The 20018-nt window shown below is 37.1% G+C and overlaps 1 protein-coding gene across 6 annotated transcripts in view; it reads right to left on the reverse strand.

Moving 5' to 3' along the window:
* The window catches only part of APAF1 (apoptotic peptidase activating factor 1), a 35901-nt gene that overhangs the window by 13715 nt on the left and 2168 nt on the right, over window positions 1-20018 (reverse strand). For 2 of the 6 annotated variants that reach the window (XM_062015059.1, XM_062015051.1), the window contains 13 exons: window positions 19804-19993; window positions 18384-18581; window positions 17180-17363; window positions 12313-12425; window positions 11470-11601; window positions 10817-11055; window positions 10116-10283; window positions 8623-8754; window positions 5836-5949; window positions 5083-5261; window positions 3010-3136; window positions 737-862; window positions 8-139 (listed from right to left, as the gene is read on the reverse strand). In XM_062015059.1, coding sequence (XP_061871043.1) covers window positions 8-139; window positions 737-862; window positions 3010-3136; window positions 5083-5261; window positions 5836-5949; window positions 8623-8754; window positions 10116-10283; window positions 10817-11055; window positions 11470-11601; window positions 12313-12425; window positions 17180-17363; window positions 18384-18581; window positions 19804-19993 — 2034 coding nt within the window. Of the gene's footprint in view, window positions 1-7; window positions 140-736; window positions 863-2315; window positions 2407-3009; window positions 3137-5082; window positions 5262-5820; window positions 5950-8622; window positions 8755-10115; window positions 10284-10816; window positions 11056-11469; window positions 11602-12312; window positions 12426-17179; window positions 17364-18383; window positions 18582-19803; window positions 19994-20018 lie in introns of those variants that run through there. The other 4 variants (XM_062015066.1, XR_009820417.1, XR_009820416.1 and 1 more) reach the window with 4 other exon arrangements.

A 20018-nucleotide genomic window follows, 5' to 3' on the forward strand; every position in this document is an offset into this window, starting at 1 on the left:
CACTTACTTTGATGAAAGTGTCATTTGAGCAGGTGGCTAAAATACACTGATTGCCTTTGTTATTGAACTGGCAGCAATTGACCTGCTCTGAGTGTTCTTCATACACACATCTACGCTGGCCTGTTCTGGAATTCCAGACCTAGAGAGAATTGAAGGTTGAAAAGGACTTTGAAACATATTTAAAGTACTTAATTTTAAAAAAAAGTAAATCTATAAGCTATGCTGAAATACAGATAAAGCCCTAAAACATTTTTAATAATCATAGAATCATGGAACTGTTTTGAAGATAAAGGGAAAGCATACAAGTTTACAATTAGAAACAAGAAGTTATAAGGGGAAAGGTCACAATTCAGATTAGAATCTGATAAACACTGGAATTTCACCAAGGTTTTGTTACAATTGAAGAAACAAAAATTCCAAATACTTCACATGAGAAAAAAAAAGGGTACATCTCATGTTTTGGAAAGGACTGGACTCACACACTATGTTCTACCTTAAAAAAACCTCATCTGATAATACAATAAGTGGAAATTCTGTAAGTATGACACTAACATTAAGAATCTTTTACATTATGTAAGAAGTGAGGCTTTTCTCTTTAACTCGTGAAATATCCACAAAAGATTTAAGTAAGTTAAAAAAACCTTTAATCTTAAGAATCAGCTTTCCCTAATTGGTTAAAACTGAAATCAGAATTACTAATTTAAAAAAAAACATTGCCTGCTCTCCATTTCTTTACCTTCACTTTTTTATCAGCTGAACAAGTTGCTATAAATTCACCGTCTGCAGAGAAAGCGCAACAAAGTATTTCATCATCATGGGCATTTATCTCCAGGAGTCTTTCTCCACTTTCTGCTTTAAACACCTAAAACAATAAGCAATAAAATCTTATAATTCATATACAACTTAAAAACACAAATACATAATAAGCTCTTCATAAAACTGCTTTACTTCTGAAAGCATTCATAATTTCAGGGAAAATATAAATTGAAATAAAGATCATATAAATTAACAATAATTATTAACATTTTCAATTTGGCTTTAATTTTGTAGAGCAGATATAAATTGTTAGGGAGAGAAATAGTGAATACTGATTTTTAGAAAGATGTCTACATCCAACCTGTGTTTCAGTAATGATTTGTTCTACCCTTATTCTTTAAATGTAAATCCATGTAAATCCATGTCCTTTCTCAGCATTTTTTAATAGTAACTGCAAAATACTGTTTCTTTTAACAAAATCTAAACTATCCTTAAAACCAGAAATTCCAGTTTATATATTTTTATATTTATATAGATATGAGATAGATATGAGATAGATATGATATCTTTCTGTGTAAAGTAAGAATTTCAACAGCAATTGATGATTTGGGGAACAAGCAAGAAAAAAGATGTAGTGAAAAGTTGTATAGCATGACAAAACTCTCAGCCTTGAGTTAGTATCAGGCAATAAAAAAGCAGCTTGGAAAAGTATCACATATTAATAAATTTCAAAAAATTCCGGGATTTAACTTTCCAATAGTGGGGAAAATAAACAAACAAAAAACCCCAAAACAAACAGGTCTCCCTTTCCTCCTTAGGTTACATTTTGTTAATTATTAAAACAAAATGTTAACTATTAAAGCAAAACATTCTTTACAGTAGCCATTCAAGACACCACAGCTGTGAAGTCCTCATGTTTTTCCTTTGCTTTTTCATTGAGTGAATCAATGACGATGAAATGGTTGATACTCATTCATATAAGAACTCAAACACCAAAGTAACAGGAAATCTATGTTTACAGTAAATTCTGTAGAACATCTGTTCTTAATCTAGCATTATTTTTTGTTATTATTATTTTAAAGAAACGGAAGTAGCCTTGAAAACTAAAAAACTTGGGCTACTATTAGAAACAAAAATATAAATAAGGTCTATGTTGAAGAAGGAAGAAATTACTATTGCTAATTTTCCTATCACTTCTTCAACAAAAGGTTAGTTTAAATGCAATCACAATCCACAGATTTTACTCTTTTGGATAGAAAGCCAAGAGAAAAATAAGCAATCTGCATTTTCAATAATGAGTCTGTTAAGTACAGAAGCCCAGCACGGTAACTTCAGCGCAGCATAAAATTAACACATCCACCAGGCATCTGTGTAAGTGGATGCCATCATTGCAATGTTGTAGAAGCCAGCAAATAAAATAAATAATAAAACCACAATAACACATTAAGTAGCCAAATGAACAGCAAGTAAGCACCACTAACATTATTACTTTAGTACTCAACTTATCAAGCATCCAAAAAAATACCAAAGGCTGCAGAAACGTTGTTCTTTTCCCTTACCTTTGGCTGTCTGCAATAGGGATACTTTACCAGGTTACTGGCTGGCTGATTGCTAGTTTTCTCAAGAGCTGGCTCCCCTCCAGGCAGACTGCTGGCAAATTCATATTAGTCACTTTCCTCTCTGTCTCACTTAATCCACTTCCTAAGCACTTTGGACCCATTTCCAATCTAATACTGTCCTCAGCTTCACGAGTTCATTTTTCTACCCAGATTTATTGGTTTTGCATAAGACAATTCACTAATTAAGCACCAAAGTTGTACAATGTCTATTGCTGTGCCTTAGAAATAGTAAAGCTGTAACTAAACCATCATACTGGGGATGTAGCTGTAACTAAATCATCTCAGTTCCGTAGGTCTGACTGGAAATAACATTTCTGTAAGTGAATATGCTGGGGTGCACTACTTAGGTTGTGGGCTTTTTGTGTCACTAAAAGGCATCTCACATTCATGAATTGCAGCAGCAAGGGTATAAACTCTGAAATCACACAGCTGAGTTTTCAAACTAGAAAATAATGCCTACTGCTCTAATCATGCAAATTGATGTTTATCTAATAATACTTCCTTTTCACGCACTTGTCTCCAATATGTTCTAGATCCCAAATATCTCCACATAACAGCAAAGTGACCAGACTGTCAACAAATGTTATCAAAATAGGACACAGCATCTCTTTTCACTCATATATAGGTATCTTACCTGAAGTGTTTTGTCAGCTCCACAGGATGCTATTCTTTGTCTATCCTTAGAGAAGCAAGCATGGTAAACTGCATCTCTGTGTGGACGGACAACCAGACGGTAGAGGTTTTTCAAGGACTTTTTATTTCTACAAGGCAAGAGAGTTGAATTTACATAAGTAGGATTTCCTAGTGCCTATTTATTATTCAAATTCCTCTATAAAAAAGATAATGTTTATTCACATATCTTGAGCAACAGGCTTTAGAACAACCAACCAGCTAACTCGTAATACCTTACCTCTCAGCCTTTATGCTTAAGCAATAAGAAACGCACAAACTCCAATGTTCACTCAGAGTTTTTATTGCTCTCCAATAGTTACAGCTCAAAGATCAAAAAAGATAGTATATGCACAAGAATTTAACATGCTATTTTGTGGGCAAAACTGTGGCACTGCAAGGCACAGCTTTCCTAATGATGTTTTCATAATCTGATATGTGTAATTTCTAAATATAAATATCTCCCTGGGGGTTCATGTTCTCCTGCAGGTTCCTTTTCAAGCTTATTCAAAAACATTGTAACTTTGTTTAGATAGTAGAAAATATTAGTTATCTAGTAAATCACTAGATATTACTTAAACATCTATGACTATCACTGCATTTCAATCAGAGATTAAGTACAGAATCTAACGTATCTCAGATGACTCTTGCCTCGCTTTAACAAAAACTCAGAATTAGTAGCAATCACAATGATCCTATTTAGCCAGATCTTACCATGGCAAGCTGACACTAATAAGACAGTTTTTGGTGATGCACAGATTGTTACAATATTCTTTTTTTCTGGAGTCAAAATGAATCAAAATACTTCAAGTTTTATATCAGTTTCAATCTTCAGACTTAGGATTTAAATAATGAGTGAAATATCTCAAATAAAGTCGCTGTGTTGTAGAATGAAAGCAAATTTTCACTGCAAATTACTGATTCACCTAAGTCAACTTTTTTATTCTCACATTTTAATAACATGAAAATTAGTGGTCATGAGAGCAGTATATTCACCTGCATATCCTACAAATCATTTTTAGAATCTTGTCCTAAGATGGGAGACAAAAACATCTATATCTGTTCTGTTGATTTCAGCCATGTTCTTCAGGATATGTCTCCCACATCCAAGGTGAAAGCCTTGAACTACCTGGAGATTAACCGTTCCAAATTGTGCAACTTTTGTTTGAATTCTGTTAGATATGCAAAATGAAATAACCAAATATTCAAAGAGAAGATCTGAATTCAGGTATGCCTCGATAAACTTCCCTGAGTATTACCATAATTACCTGACAGAGTCATTCTGTCTAGTGACCACCAAGTGCTATAGATATCAAAACAGAGGCATCAAACAGAAGAATTTAACAGATAGTTACATAGTCAGATGACTGCTGGACCATGCTGGAAAAATGTTTGGCTATGAATTCTTAAAGAACTTCCAAAAACATGAAAATAGCAAAGCATTATTTAAATAGGAGAAATTGCAAGATCGGGTAAAGATTACAAAGGCTTTTAGTATTTCCCGCTTCACTACTTTCAAAAACTTTGCAAGTCAACACAAATGCTCTCCTTGTAAAAGTGTGCATTTTACTAGAAAACCTGGAAACACACTGTAACATACTCAATGTTTGAATTGCAGTTTAAAAAAAAAAATATCTAGAAAAGTTTCAAAGTATCTTACTTTCATCTTTGTATAGTTATTTAAAAGGAACAATTATTGAGTACAGAAGTTCCTCTATTTATTTTTATGTAATTGTTACTAACTTCTGGCCCTACATATCCAGAGTTCCCCCTCTCCCACAAGTTCTGGAAAATTGTTTCACTTTTGTTCCCCAGGCAAAAAAAAAAAAAAAAAAAAAAGGACACAGCAGTTGTTAAAAAGGTCCTCATTTTAGACATACAATGTATTTAGTTGTAAATTGAATTATTTCCTTCACAGAAATCACAGAATGGTAGGGGTTGGAAGGAACCTCCAAAGACCATCTAGTCCAATCCCCCTGCTAAAGATTTCCTTGAATCAAGGGATCAGCACATCAGCAGTTGGACAGCAGCTACTTACATCCATTCCAAATAAAACGTTCCCATTTCTCTTTGAGCATGTAGCTTGGCTTGTTGGTACACCTCTGATGTCTCTGGCTGGCAAAGACCCAGCTGTATAATGTCAGGAAACGGCTGCCGTCCAAGAAGATGCCCATTTAAAGATAGAAATTCCTGGAAGTTCTCACGTACTGTGCTATCCTATGTACAGAGCAGATAATATTTGATAACACAGAAAGTGGATTTATTTTCTAAGCACCTTTCACTTTTATAAATTTTCTATGCAGCTAATATTCTTACAAAAACACTTAGTTCTATTATTCTATTTATTTCTAGCAAGTACATACAATAAAGTGAAATATTTTATTCTCCTATTCAAGAGGGCACACTATCCTTATTTTTCAAAGAAAAGGATATTGGCAACAATAACTTAATAAGCAGTCCATGTGAAACATCAGAAAGACTACTTGAAGTGGCCAACAAAATTCTACATCTCCTCAAAAGCAGACTACCATATGGACCCACCATTAGGTATTGCTGTTCACTTGGTTATTGAGTTCCATGGTCAATTAACTTGTGCACACATTGAAGTTACAACTAAAACTGAAAAGTAAGTTTTCTTCTTTCTTATCTTTTCCACATTAAAATTTAACTTAGTACTGGTTTTACATTTCAGTTTTTTAAGCTTCCTATGTATCTCCCATAAATACATACATAAAGCAAACCAGAAAAATATATTTGAAACAGATTGATCATTTACCTTTTAGTATCATACCTTTTGATCCAGGATTGAACTATATTCTACATATTCATGAATCAGGTGAGCAGGCCCTACCAATTCTGTTTTAGCTTTAATCCAATCTAAAGAAAACATAAGATCACGGAGTTCCTACAAGAAATACAAATTTAAGTTCAGAACAAAGTTTCACAATATTTGAGGGGGAAAAGCAAAGCACAGGAAATACACTGGTTATTTAAAAAGCTTCAGTAAATTTGTGTCATGTTAAAAATGGACAGTTTCCTCTGTCTTATTCAATCAGGTATGAAAGCTCTAGGTATTGAAGGCTAAGGTTGCTATTTTAATGCAAAGGACGGTTCTCTGATACAGACAGTCAGAGAAGAGATGTGAATCTAAAGCAAATCTTGACTTCTGTAGGTCACAAGTCTTGGTTTCATATACAGCCTGAAAAAGCTTCTTCTAGTCCAAGATAGTAAAGATCACTGCTAATGATGATCTGTTGTTTTCTTAACAGATGTTGAATTTGAATTAAAGTAAAAAATCTGTTACAGTTGTATTTAACTAAAAATTAAAATGCTACTTAAAAGGCATCAGAAATTGCAAATACAATTATTAGAATCGACTGTTTCAGTTGCAAGTGACATATAACAATCATCTAATCCAACTGCCTGATCACTTTAGAGCTGACCAAAAGTTACTTCATGTTGTTAAAGGCATTGTCCAAATGCCTCTTAGACTCTGACAAGCCTGAGGTATCAATCACCTCTCTAGGAAGCCTCTTGCGGTATTTGACCACCCTCTTGGTTAATAAATGTTCCCTAATGTCCAGTTTAAACCTCCCTTGGTGTAGCTTTGCCCTACACTTCCCACACATCCTACCACTGGAAATCAGGGAGAAGAGATCAGCACCTCCTTCTCCACTTTCCCTTCTCAAGAAGTTGTACAGAGTAAGGAGGTTGTTCTGTTAGTCTGCTTTTCTCCAAATTACACAAACCCAAAGTCCTTAGCTGCTCCACATGGGACATTCCTTCCAGCCCTTTCACCAGCTTTATTGCCCTCCTCTGGACACATTCAAGGACCTTCACATCCTTCTTAAATTGTGGGGCCCAAAACTGCACACAGTATTCAAGGCAAGGCCACAATACCACCGAACACAGCAGGACAATCATCTCTCTTGACCAGCTGGTTCTGCTGCATTTGATATGCCCCAGGATGCAGTTTTCCCTCTGGGCTGCCAGGACACACTTGTGATGAGCCTGTAGATCAGGGAGAGCCTGTAGATCAGCATCCCCAGGTCCCTTTCTGCAGGGCTGCTCTCCAGCCACTCCTCTCCCAAATTATACTTGTGCCTGACATTACACCATTCTAGATGCAGAGTCCAACATTTGGACCTGCTAAATTTCCTCCCATTAATCACTGCCCAATGCTCCAATCTCTAGACAGATCTGTCTGCAAGGCCTCTTGTCCCTCAAGAGAATCAACTGCATCTCCAAACTTGCTAATGGTGCATTCAAATCCTGCATCCAGATCACTGATATATATAGTGAACAAAACTGATCTTAGAACTAAACCCTGAGGAACACCACTGATGACCAGTCACCGACCAGATTCTCAGACGTCCTCTTGCCATTAATGTACTTCACAAAGCCCTTGTTAAAAACACATACTTGTTGGGATCAGAAAAATTGCTTAGAGACAACACTGCACAGGCTCAGAGTCTATTCCAATTTAAAAATCAGTAAACATCACAAGGATTAAAAGATTACCATGGTTAAACAAAGAAAAATAATACCTTCTATCTTTATGAGCCTTCCAGCAAATAGAAATCATTTCTAAACAATGAGGAATAAGTAATATTAAGAGTGTAAACTCTGATAAGCACAGTCATAATGAAACAGGCTAAAGAACTCTGAGAAGCTAATTCCATGAAATGTAGAAAGACTAAAAATAAAACCACATTGAAATGAAAGAGACTGAGACAGTGAAATACATATGATTAAATAAAAATTAGATTTGGATTCCACATTAATTTTGAAAGTTCATATAAGATGTAAGTACACAAAGTGTATTTTATCTGATGAGTCAGAGGAACCATCTCAAAAGAGATTCAACTTAAAAGGTTTGAGTATATGTGAAATAAATCAATCAGCAACTAGGACCAAATATTACTCAAGGCAAGAATTCTAGAGACATTCAAGTGAAACTACTGAAGTATTAATCTTCCTGCATGATTTGCATCTTATAGTAGGCTCAGTACGTAAAGAGTAGGAGGTTGAAAAATGACATCCATTTTTTAAAGGCGCCAAGGCAATCCTGGGAAGAAGAGATTTGCTCAACTAACTCTTGCTGGACTTTTTATATCTGTTGAAATCTTAGACACAAACTTGTTTGTTGAATTTTTACATACACGTTAGCATGACATAAGAAAAAATAAAGTAACAAGACAGCCGTAGAAAAAAAAAGAATTAATCTAATAAAATCCTCTGAGAAAATCAGTTTACTTGTATTAAATCTTTCAAAAAGGTTTAGAGAAGATTTCTTATCAAAGCTTCTTAAAAAGGAAAAGGAAGTCACAAGCTATTATGATACAAAACATGAAATTTCAAGAACTGGTTGAAAAGATAAGACATAAAGGGTAGAAATAGTTTTCATAACAGACAGTGATTATCAGCGGAGCCCTTAAAGGACTCTATGTTGAGTGTTTACCTAGCTGCATAAAGGCCTGGGAGAAGAGAGGTTCAAGTGGGAAAAAAGCTTGAGGGGAAAAAGCAGAGGTAAGTAAGCGTAGGCTTAGAAATGAAAAAGGACACTAGTCAAACTCACCTTCTGCATGTTGGCACCAGCCATGTGGTATGCTAGGAAGTTATACCAGTACATGCAATCCTCTTGAGATGCAACGGGTGTATTAAGTTTGTAGCATTTCTTGTACTGATTTACTATGTTTTTATGCAGCTCCTGCAATATGAATCAAAACATATTTTCAGTTAATACTATACCAAGGGACGGACTGGTTTTAGAATTGAGGAACTATATTTATTATTAATAGTATATTACATACAGTATTACGTATTATTATTTCTCAATCATAATACCAACAAACAAAATAATCAAATCTTACCTTCCAGAACTGTACATTTAACCTAATTTATAGCTTAAGACTTCTCCAGAAATACGTTCTGGTTATTAAAAGACAGAAAAGCAAACTGCTAACCTTCTTTCTTAGGTTTAGAACAGCTATCAAATCATTCATAGAATCATAGAATGGTAGGGGTTGGAAGAGACCTTGAGAGATCACCTAGTCCAACCTCCCTGCAGAAGCAGGTTCACCTAGATCAGGTCACACAGGAACGTGTCCAGGTGGGTCTTGAAGACCTTCAAGGAAGGAGACTCCACAACCCCTCTGGGCAGCCTGTGCCGGGGCTCCCTCACCTGAACAGTGAAATAGTTTTTTCTTATATTTAAGTGGAACTTATTGCGCTCCAGCTTCATCCCATTACCCCTTGTCCTGTTGAAAAAAAGGATGTCCCAACCTCCTAACACTCACCATTTAGATATTTGTAAATATTAATAAGATCCCCCCTCAGTCTCCTCTTTTCTAAACAGCCCCAGTTCCCACAGCCTTTCCTCATATCAAAGATGTTCCAGTCCCCTGATCATCTTGGTGACCCTGTGCTGGACTCTCTCCAGAAGTTCTCTGTCACTCTTGAGCTGAGGAGCCCAGAACTGGACACAGTACTCCAGGGCAGAGTAGAGGGGGAGAACCACCTCCCTTGACCTGCTTGCTACACTCTTCTTGATGCATGTCAGGATGCCATTGGCCTTCTTGGCCATGAGGGCACATTGCTGGCTCATGTTCAGTTTATTATCAACCAGGGCTCCCAGGTCTCACTCTGCAATCTTGTGGCTAGCCAACAATAAAAGACCCTTACATATGTATATCTAAAGCAAGTCTAAAAATTTGCCTTTTCTTCATATGTAGTCTTCCTCTGGTATGGTCTTGATCAGTGGAACATTCCATCTCCTGCTCGAAACATCTTTGACAGAAAACTAATGCCTATGGAGTCTTCTCTTAGTTTAGTTTCTCAGCTCACATGGAACCATCATGAAATTACTCCACAGCTGCAAGTTGAAAATAAATGTTTCTAATTCAGTCAGCATTAAGTCAGCATTTAATTTAAGTCACCATTATGATTAACTGCACTGTGGATCTATTCTATGAAGCTAATCAGGGTACCACTTAACAGAAGAGCATTTTGTGAAGAATGCTAAGCTTTGGAGAGTAAAGTTAAAAGTAAGTAGGTTAGTCAATACCCTACCTGAAGCTGGTTGCGATTCTTCTCTGTAAGAAAGTCAAGTTGAAGATCATGTAGGTAATAATGGAAGGACTTCCCGTTACGATCACAGAACAGCAGTGATTTGTTAACAAATTCCTGGAGTATATCTTCAACCTCTTCTGTTTCCATATCCCAAAGAATACAGAGAACCTAAAAACAGCACATTAAGACACAAGCGAATCAGAACTAAGGCGTAATACGTGTGACTATCATACAAGCATACCAACTAACTGACAATAAAACACATGCTAACAAATATAGACATATTACAAGCAGCAATAAATTCAGTAAGTTACCAATTCCTCCCTACCAGATCATACAAATTGTCCCATCTTTTGTCTATTTGTGCTGATTTACGGTGATCATACCTTTTTTCTTAAAGGAGACAAATTTCACAGAACAGTTTTAAAGCCTTCAAAGAGCTCTATTACAATCTAATGAAAGAGCTATACTTGGAATGTACATCAAACTTAAACATTATGAATATATTTAGTCAGTTACAATTTTTTAGTTTCACTAACAATAAAAAGTCGTGATACAATAATGGACCCACCTTAATCAATTATGCTATATGTAACTTAATAGTAATTGCTAAAGTTATACACAACAGTTACAGATGTTATGAATTCTTTAAAGTTACTGTTTGTATCTCACTAAAAATGACGAGATTTCTGCATTATTACCTTAGTAGGTACTTTAACATCTTTTGGGAGGATAGAGAGGTCTTTATAGTAATCTTTGTAATTGTCATTCAGTTGCTCAACACTTATGGACATTGCTTCATCAAGGGCTTCATAATCATAAGATGAAGATTTTCTTATTCTTTTAAATTGCTTATTCTGCAGCTGTTTGAGATAGTATTCCCAACGATTAGGGAAGTCTCGTAATAATGCACCTATCAAGGATATCACAAGTGGAGAGCCTGAAGGAAAAGATTAAATTGATTTTAGAGGTTTTCAAGGAAGACAACCCAATAGTTTACTCAAGTGTTGAATAAATCAGGTATTTCTTCCAATATATTGATTAAATTCTTGAGGTGTGGAGAATATAAAAACAAAATACGTTACCTGTGTAGATATTTGCAACCTCATCACATTTAAGTTTAATAGCAGGGAAAGGAGAAGACACACTTAAGAAAACTACTCAAAAACCAACCTGAGATAATTCTATCTAGTTAAAAAAAAAAAAAAAACAAAAAAAAAGCAATTAAGAAGCATTTGTGTTTTACTTAAAGTGCACACTATTAAAGAACGTTCCCTCCTCTATTTGTAGGTCAAAACCTAGAAAGAAAAAAAAATACTTTCAGTGGTAAATTATATGAGAGCAGCAAACGTACCTTTGCATTCCCTTACAAGGCAGTTGGCTTGTTCTGGCAGTTCTGATATTTTCATGTTCACAAATAGGGATAAAATCTCCAGTCCTTTCTCATGTACTAGTCCACTTTCCACATGAACCTCATATTTATTGCCTAGACATAAAAACATGGGAAAAAAAAAAAAGTAAAATTATGTAAAAAAATCCAATGGAATCAAGACCATTAGACTATAATCTAATAATTAAAACTGCATTACAGGCATTCATGGCAGTGACTGCTTGATAGCAGAGATAATAATTCTGACAGCTGTGGTGTCACACGGGTTAATTTATCCTGATGAGAACCATTGCATTCTTCAATTTAGACATATAACTTTCAAGATCACAGAATCACAGAATGGTAGGATTGGAAGGGATCTTTAGAGATCATCTAGTCCAACCCCCCTGCAGAAGCAGGTTCACCCAGATCAGCTCACATAGGAACATGTCCAGGAGGGTCTTGAAGACCTCCAAGGAAGGAGACTCCACAACCCCTCTGGGCAGTCTGTGCCACTGCTCCGCCACCCTCACAGTGAAACAATTTTTTCTTATGTTTAAGTGGAACTTTTTGTGTTTCAGCTTCAACCCATTACCCCTTGTCCTGTTGCTAGCTACAAGAGAAAAAAGGGATGCCCCAACTTCCTGACACCTACATATTTATTTCACAAAGAGTATAAACTCTTACAGAGTAGAATCCTGAAACTTTGCCACTTGTGCATAAGTTGATAGACACAGACATTATCAGAATCTTTTAAAAGTTCACAAAAACAAATCACAATCATCTACACAGACAAACTATTGTGAAGGAGAGGAAACTGTTCCTTACCAGACACAGCGTCTGTTACACTCCTGTCTCTGCTGGTGATAAGAACCTGACATTGATTATCAAATGCTTTTAACACCCAGGAGTCCCAGATGTCATCTAGGATCAAAAGAGATCTAATGCAAGAAGAAATATTGCAGTTTTCAGATCAACTATTAGTGGTAAAATACAGTATTGTGTTTTAATAATCAAAGAGCATTTTCAGAATTTACAATGTATCACTGCATCAATGCTTATAAACAAGGATTTTTACCTTTCACAACAAGCACATACACATTATACCAAATTTTCAAATTTCACTAAGTCTTGGATACCTGTACCTCATTTTTATACAATTCCTCTATTAACACCCTTTTGATAAACCAAAGGGTATACAAGAATACTATCATAGCCATAAATGACTAATTTTGTGGCACTTTAACACTTGAAAATACGCTGGGCAGCGTGAATTGCAGCCTGATTTTATGCTTTTCATTAAACTGAGAACTTCAAAGCCCACTCAGTCTTTCGGTACTAGTGACTTTTTTCCCCTGATCACACAAATGAATCTTAAATCCTAATTAGGATTATATTTCTTTTTTAATTAAAAAGAAGTAAACCAAAACACTGTAATAACACAGGTTTAATTCTGAAGTGTCTTGCTTTAAATAACCCGTAACTTCAATTTCTTCAACCATAATCCAACAAAACAAATGCTATTTTGCTCACAGAGTTTTAATTTTAATAATACTTTAATCCCAAGAAATGTGCTAGATTCACAGTTTGAATCCTTTGAGTAATACTCTGTTCCCAAGAGATACACTGGGATGGCCATTGGAATCCAGAAATAGCTGAATGGACTTTTTGTCACTGTGGTTTACATTCAGCTATTTCTGGATTCCAATGGCCACTGTGGTGTAAACCACAGTGGATGGTCTGTCACTCCCCCTCCTAAACTGGACAAGGGAGACAGAAATATAACGAGAGGCTCATGAGTCAAGAGCAGGGAGATCACTCAGCAATCAGTATCATGGGCAAAACAGACCAAATTTGGGGAGAACTGGTTTGATTTATTAACAATCATCCTGAGTAAGGAAAGGAGAAATAAAAAACACACCTTAAAACACTTCCCTTCATCCCTCCCTTCTTCCCAAGTTTCTACCTCCTGTCCCCCAGCACTGTAAGAGGACGAGGAATGGGAGTCATGGTCAGTTCATCACAGATGGTCTCTGCTGCTGCTTCCTCTCAGGGGAGGACTCCTCACACTTCACTGCAACGGTGTGGAGTCCCTCTCACAGAAGATAGTACCCCATGAACTTCTCCAACATGGGTCCTTCCCATAGCCTATATTTCTTCACAAACCGCTCCAGTGTGAGTCCCTCACGGGGTCACAAGTCCTGCCAGCTAAACTTGGTCCAGTGTGGAGTCTTCTCTCCACAGGTTCACAGGTCCTGTCAGAACCTTGCTCCAGCATGGGCTTTCCATGGAGTCACAGCCTCCCTTGGGCATCCACCTGCTCTGGTGTGGGCTCCTCCATGGGCTGCAAGTAGATCTCTGCTCCACCATGGGCTGCAGGGTCTTCACCATAGGTTGCAGAGGAATCTCTGCTCCAGCACCTAGAGGACCTCCTCCTCCTTGTTATTCACTGACCTTAGTGTCTGCAGAGATGTTCTTACATTCTCACTCCCTTCTTCTGCTGCAGTTATAGTGCCTGTGTGGTAATTTCTTCCCCTTCTCAAATACATTATTCACAGAGGCATTACCCTCCATCACTAATTAGCTTGGCCTTGGTCAGCAGTGGGTCTACCTTAGAATTGGCTGGCACTGGCCATATAAGGGAAGCTCCTAGTAGCTCTTCACAGAAGCCACCCGTGTAGCCCCTCTGCTACCAAAACCTGACCACACAATCCACTACATCTGGAAAATCATAGCAGGCAGGGGAGAAGGTAGGAGTGTATATACCAGGCAGTGAGGCTCATAGGGTGCAAGTGTATTGGAAACCAGGCTTCACTAGCTCTGCAGCTTCTGAAAGAGCTTGCTCTGCACTGGAGTCCTACTTGGTGACCATAGTGGGTCTGTGTGGCCAGGTTTGGGGGAATGAGGGGCTACAAAGGTGGCTTTATAAAAAACAAAAAAAATCTGCTAGAAGCTTCCTCTGTTACCTGCTGGCATCAGTGCCAGTCAGCTCTGAGATGGACCCACCACTGACCAAGGCTGAGCCAGTTAGTGGTGGAGGTAACAGCTGTGTGATTAATGTATTGCAGAAGTGGAAGAAGATGCTGCACAGTTGCTAAACTGCAGCAGAAGGGAGTGAGAATGTGAGAACATCCCCACAGACACCAAGTCAGTGGAGAAGGAGGGGGGAGGAAGTGTCCAGGCACCAGAGGAGAGATTCCCCTGTGACCTGTGATGAAGACTACGGTAAGGCAGTTGTCCCCCTACAGCCATGGAGGTCTGACCATAAACCTCATTCCCTGTTCTGCTGTGCTGCTGCAGGGGAGGAGGTAGAGACCCGGAAAGAAGGGAAGGGTGGGGGCAAGTACTTAAAGGTTCAGTTTTTATTTCTCATTTCCCTACTCAGTTTTGATTGTTAATAAAATCAAATCGTTTCCCCTAAAGTTTTCTCTGTGATAGTAATGGCTGAGTGACCTCTCTGTCCTCATCTCAAATTGTGAGCTTTTCATTATATCTTCTCTCCCCTGTCTAGTTGAGAAAAAGAAGCAATAGAATGGCTTTGGTGGGCAGCTGGCACATAGCCAGGGTTAAACCAACACACTAGGTAACCCATGATCAGCAAGACTTTCAGTTTGTTCTTACAACGTTCCCATATATAGGTAACTGGGCAGGATGCAGCAAAGACTGTAGCCTGTTCCCAGTTCATGTGTCCAAGCTGGCTTGTTAGGAAGACATCAAACTATGATTTCCCTCCAATTCATTCTGTATACCACTTCACCACCAAAGACACCTACTTGGATTTCTCTATCCAACTTCTTCATCAATTTTCATACACTTAATGAATTTTCAGAGATACAAAGTTCCTACCTTTAGAGAAAAAATTGGCAAAATGATCAAAGTATTTAGGACGGAAGAGAAGGGAAAGGATAAACAGGACTAAGATGAACAGTGTGATTACACTAGTGTGGTTTCTAAATAGCAAAAAGCAGAGTAGAAAAGTTTTATTAGCAATTCTTGTCCCTTTTCCTTGAGGAGCAATAATCCTGTGCAATATTCCCATCTAACATCTGTTACTTTACCTTGAAACATGTCAATGAACACTGCCAGGTCAATGGTATCCTACATGAGACAGCTGGCAGACTACAGGAAGACACTGCTATACCTGACATCGAAATGCCCTCAAATAAAACCAAGTGCCTAATTGTTTCCAAAGCTGGTATTTTCTCATTGCTCTTAGTTTCCTCAGCATATGGGTGGTCTTTTGACAGAATGTAAAAAAAAAAAATCTCTTGAATGAGTCACTCTGTGCACTGCAAACAATATAGCACAACATATCAAACATGTTAGGCTGTCACATTACTTGGCTATACAATAGCTGCCAACTTCTGTAACGGTTCCTGATGTCACAGGGATACATCTTACAAGAAAATAACACACAGTTCTCCCTTCTACTCAGAAGAGACTGTGATGTTGTGTATGAATTAAATATTCAAATTCTTCTCTATTGAAGAATTGTGGTTTGTTTTTTAATGAACAAAAAAACCTCAAGATTTGTGTCAATGGAGACAACCATTTAACACACTTCAGGGAACCTGCACTTTCAGTTGAAAGTGTCGTTTCCACTTTTCATATAAGACTTCTACAAAAAAATAAAGATTTATTGTGGAGGACCTGGCATTGTTTTTCAAATCTTTTCTTTGAAAGAAAGATCTTTTTTTCCTCTGTGAAAAAAAAATGCCAGTATTCCTATACTCTGTCATCTATAATGATCACCTGGTTAGAATATTACTCCTGAGATATCTCACTCGGGTGTAATCTTATTATTATTTGTTATGGATTTTGCCAGAGATTAATGAAATCCTCGACAAAGAGCAAAAACTGTTGCTCAAAGATGGAAAAAGTTGTGCAGTGACTGAGACACTGCTTGATTAAATCAAGTCACTCTTCCTGAAGCTTGAAAGCAACTGGTTTCTTGGAGTAACTGATCACATTACGAAAGGCTGCTTTCACTTTGGTAACTCTAGACACTTTAAAAAGACATCAGCTGTTCCAGAAAGGAAATATTTTCTGCAGCAATACACACCCTTTTACTGCTGTATAATTCTCACACACCAGTGAAGCATTCTATGTTCACAATGAGAACAATTCTTACTTCCAACTGTTTGTTCCCAACTTTTATTATTCAACATATAATAATTTTTCAAGCAAATGTGACTCCTGCATAGCTGGTTAACATATTGTATCAGCAGAAGCCTTATTAGCCTACTAAATATATTCATATCCAGGACAAGCCTACAATGTGTCCCTTAAGTTGCTGCATTTAAAGAAATTAATCTAAACAGAGACAGTTATACTATGTATATTATACATCTGCCTCTAGTATCTGTTTACCTTTCAGCTTTTGTGCACATCTCAACTTATTCTTTTAACTTACTCAAGTCAATAACTTAGAGGATTTTAACTCCTAGCCCAAGAATTAAAATACTAGTGGTATTATTAGCTTTACTTTGAATAACTTCCTAGTTATCTAGGCTAAAGCAGAAACAGGGGAAGCAAAAAGGGGAAGAGTTAGGAAGTGGTTTAAAAAAAATATAATTTCAAATTACACACCACAGAGACATGTAACCACAACAGAGACACCTTAGATGATTAGATCAAAGTAACTCTGCAAAATTTTATCACTTAAAAGAATAGTGTTTCATTTTACTGACATTACCTGGGATATTTACGTAGCATCAGCAAACGAAGACGATCTTTAGCCTCCTCAATGTTAAGTGGTGGTCTTTGAGAAAGAGCAGAGTCATGCTCTAATCTACTACAGAGATTTTGAAGTTTTATTAGGAGCCCTGCTTTGTCCTGTTTTCCAACAGAGATCCAGTGAACTCCTCCTGGAAAGTAAGCTAACAAGAAAAGCGATATTAATCATGCTATGCATTTAAACTTAGAAATATTCAACAGCAGCTTACAATATCAACCAGTAACATGATTTCAATTAAAATATAAAACTGTAAAGTCTATTGCAAGCCAACCTTGCAACTCTATCATTAACAGCAAAGGATCGTTCTACAAGACCACTACATTTTATTTTTAAAGGAATAGGCTCTGTAGGGCAAGTTCCCATAGAAGAATCCACACTGGCACTGATGCTGTCATCCCTCCTCTCTAGATGTCTTTCTGCCTGTCACCCAAGAACTCCTGCATTTATCTTCTTGCTAGTCTGACTTAGCATTTCCTTTTTAATCCTTGTACTATGACAGGAGTTCAGGGTTTCAAAAGTGAAAATTATCCCTAAACAGTGAACAAGAAAGCATCTAGAAGAGTCAGCTGTAGCAGAGGATGCTGTATTGTCTATTTCTACGTCATGTTTTCTAATGTCTGAGTCCCACTTTCTCTTTCAAGTGTCCTATGCAGAGGAACAGAAAAAAAGAAACCACTGAATGTTTTAATTTATGATTTGGTTTCAGCTAAAGTGATACTAGTGTAATCACTCCAAAAATTCCTGCCATTATTAAAATATTGTAATATATGCAAAAGTTGGCGCAAGATTTTTTTAAAGTCACATAACAAGGAGGAGAGTCTGAGGACTTACAAGCAATGCCCATAAGGAACATAAACTAGATATGACTATTTTGCACTAAAAGAAATAATGACTTCAAAGTAATTAATGATGCATCTATTCTCATAAGCCAAAGCAGATGCCAATGTGAAAAGCTATTCAGAATTTTTTCCCCATCAATTAATAAAATATTTAGTGGACGTAGAGCACTAAATGATTATGAAACCTGTAAGTTACAAGTATTTCGTAAGTACATAAGAAACTTAGAAACCTAAATTTTAACTTACTTTCAATATGACCTAAAATGCTTTGCCATATATATCTGTAGTAATATCTACTGAAATACACATTTTTCTAAACCTACCTTCCAAAAGTTGATGATCCCTTAAAGCTTCTGCTGTCAAAACAGTCTTCCCACAACCTGCCATTCCGTAAACAGTGACCCAGCCTGGGTCACTTCCCAAGTGGCACAGTTTCTGTTTAATAGCATCCACGAGTTTTGGCCGAGTGACAAATACAACTGGTCTCTGTGGTACACCTCCTTCACAGAGAACTGTCTTAACTAAAGTTAAACAAGAAACATGAAATCAAAGAGTAATTTCCAAATGCAATGCCTCTTCAAACCAAACCAAACAACTCCCTACCCCAAAAAACTAGTGAGCTCCCTTCCCCTCCCCTTCCCTCATGTTCCATATGAATATTATAAAAACTACTGGATTCACAAGACCAAATATTGAATAAATACTGTTTAGAAATAAGTTACTTATCAGGTAACTAGCCTACCACCTACAATAATGTTCCAACTAGTAATGACATATGAGGCAAGCTAGTTACATCAATCCCTAGAAGTAAAAAGATAATTAAGAGCTCCAGTAGAAACCATGGTAAACACAGGAGCTTAATATTATCATACCCAACCGTGAGGTGACTCTAAGTCCATGGATGCAGCAGAAAAGCAAGCATGCAGTGTAAGGCACAGCACTGTGGTCCAAACAAGACTTCCTTTGATTTAAGATAGCATGACTTGCAATAGAGCAGGTAAAGCGCAGCACGTTAAGAAACGTGCACTTTATCCATCCGCTGCTGGCACAGTGTGGCCATATGCAGTGCCATATTATACTGAGAAGCTTTGAGAACTCCTACTGAGGTAATCAGAACTACACATGCCTAAGACACTTCTGAAAATGCAGAGTGACAGTAAATATGGCAGTTAGTCCTGGGTAGTTTGAAGGCTCTTCCCGTTAGAAACTACCAATTCATTTCATGTCAATCAAGATGATACCGACAACAATGTAGGGGAAAGCTAGGAACTTATGTAGGGTAACTGAAAGATGTGGTGGAAAGAATTAAGCAACCTAATAACTAAACCAACTACTGGAACTACAGGCTGAGAAGTTACAGATTACTCTTCAAGATAAATGTCAGAATTTTGGAGGCTACAGCTTTTTATGTCAGATTGAATTTCTTTAATATATACAAGCCTTTCTTTCACATTCCTCAAAAATGTCCTCTGAACTGTAACATTCAGGTTTCCTCTCTTTTAAAATAAATATTACTTAATATAACACTTCCAAGATGACCTACAAAAGTCCTAACTGTTGCAACTCTCCTGCCATATTACACATATGAAGTACAGAAATACTGACTACGCTACCAAAACAAGTGAATGTGCCAACTACTCCCTTTCTCATTGGAACAAGTATTGCAGATAGTCACTTGGTAAGGAAGAAAAAAGGCAACTTGTCTTAACTTTCAAGTACAGGGTTTGCTGTAGTTACACTGACCATAGGAAGACATTCCATCCATTGAAGTCTTTCCATTACCAGAGGAGACGGCAGGGATGCCATCCTGAAGAAGTGCGGCGAGGTCTCTGTACCCTTCATGAAGTAGTGCATTATAAAAGGATCTATATGAGTTATTATCTTTTGTAAGAATAATGTCTATTAGCATAGCTGCTCGCTCCTTCTGTGTATTCTAGAAAAAAATATAATTAAATGAG

This window comes from Colius striatus, chromosome 1, assembly GCF_028858725.1.
Source record: "Colius striatus isolate bColStr4 chromosome 1, bColStr4.1.hap1, whole genome shotgun sequence".
Lineage (NCBI taxonomy): Eukaryota > Metazoa > Chordata > Aves > Coliiformes > Coliidae > Colius > Colius striatus.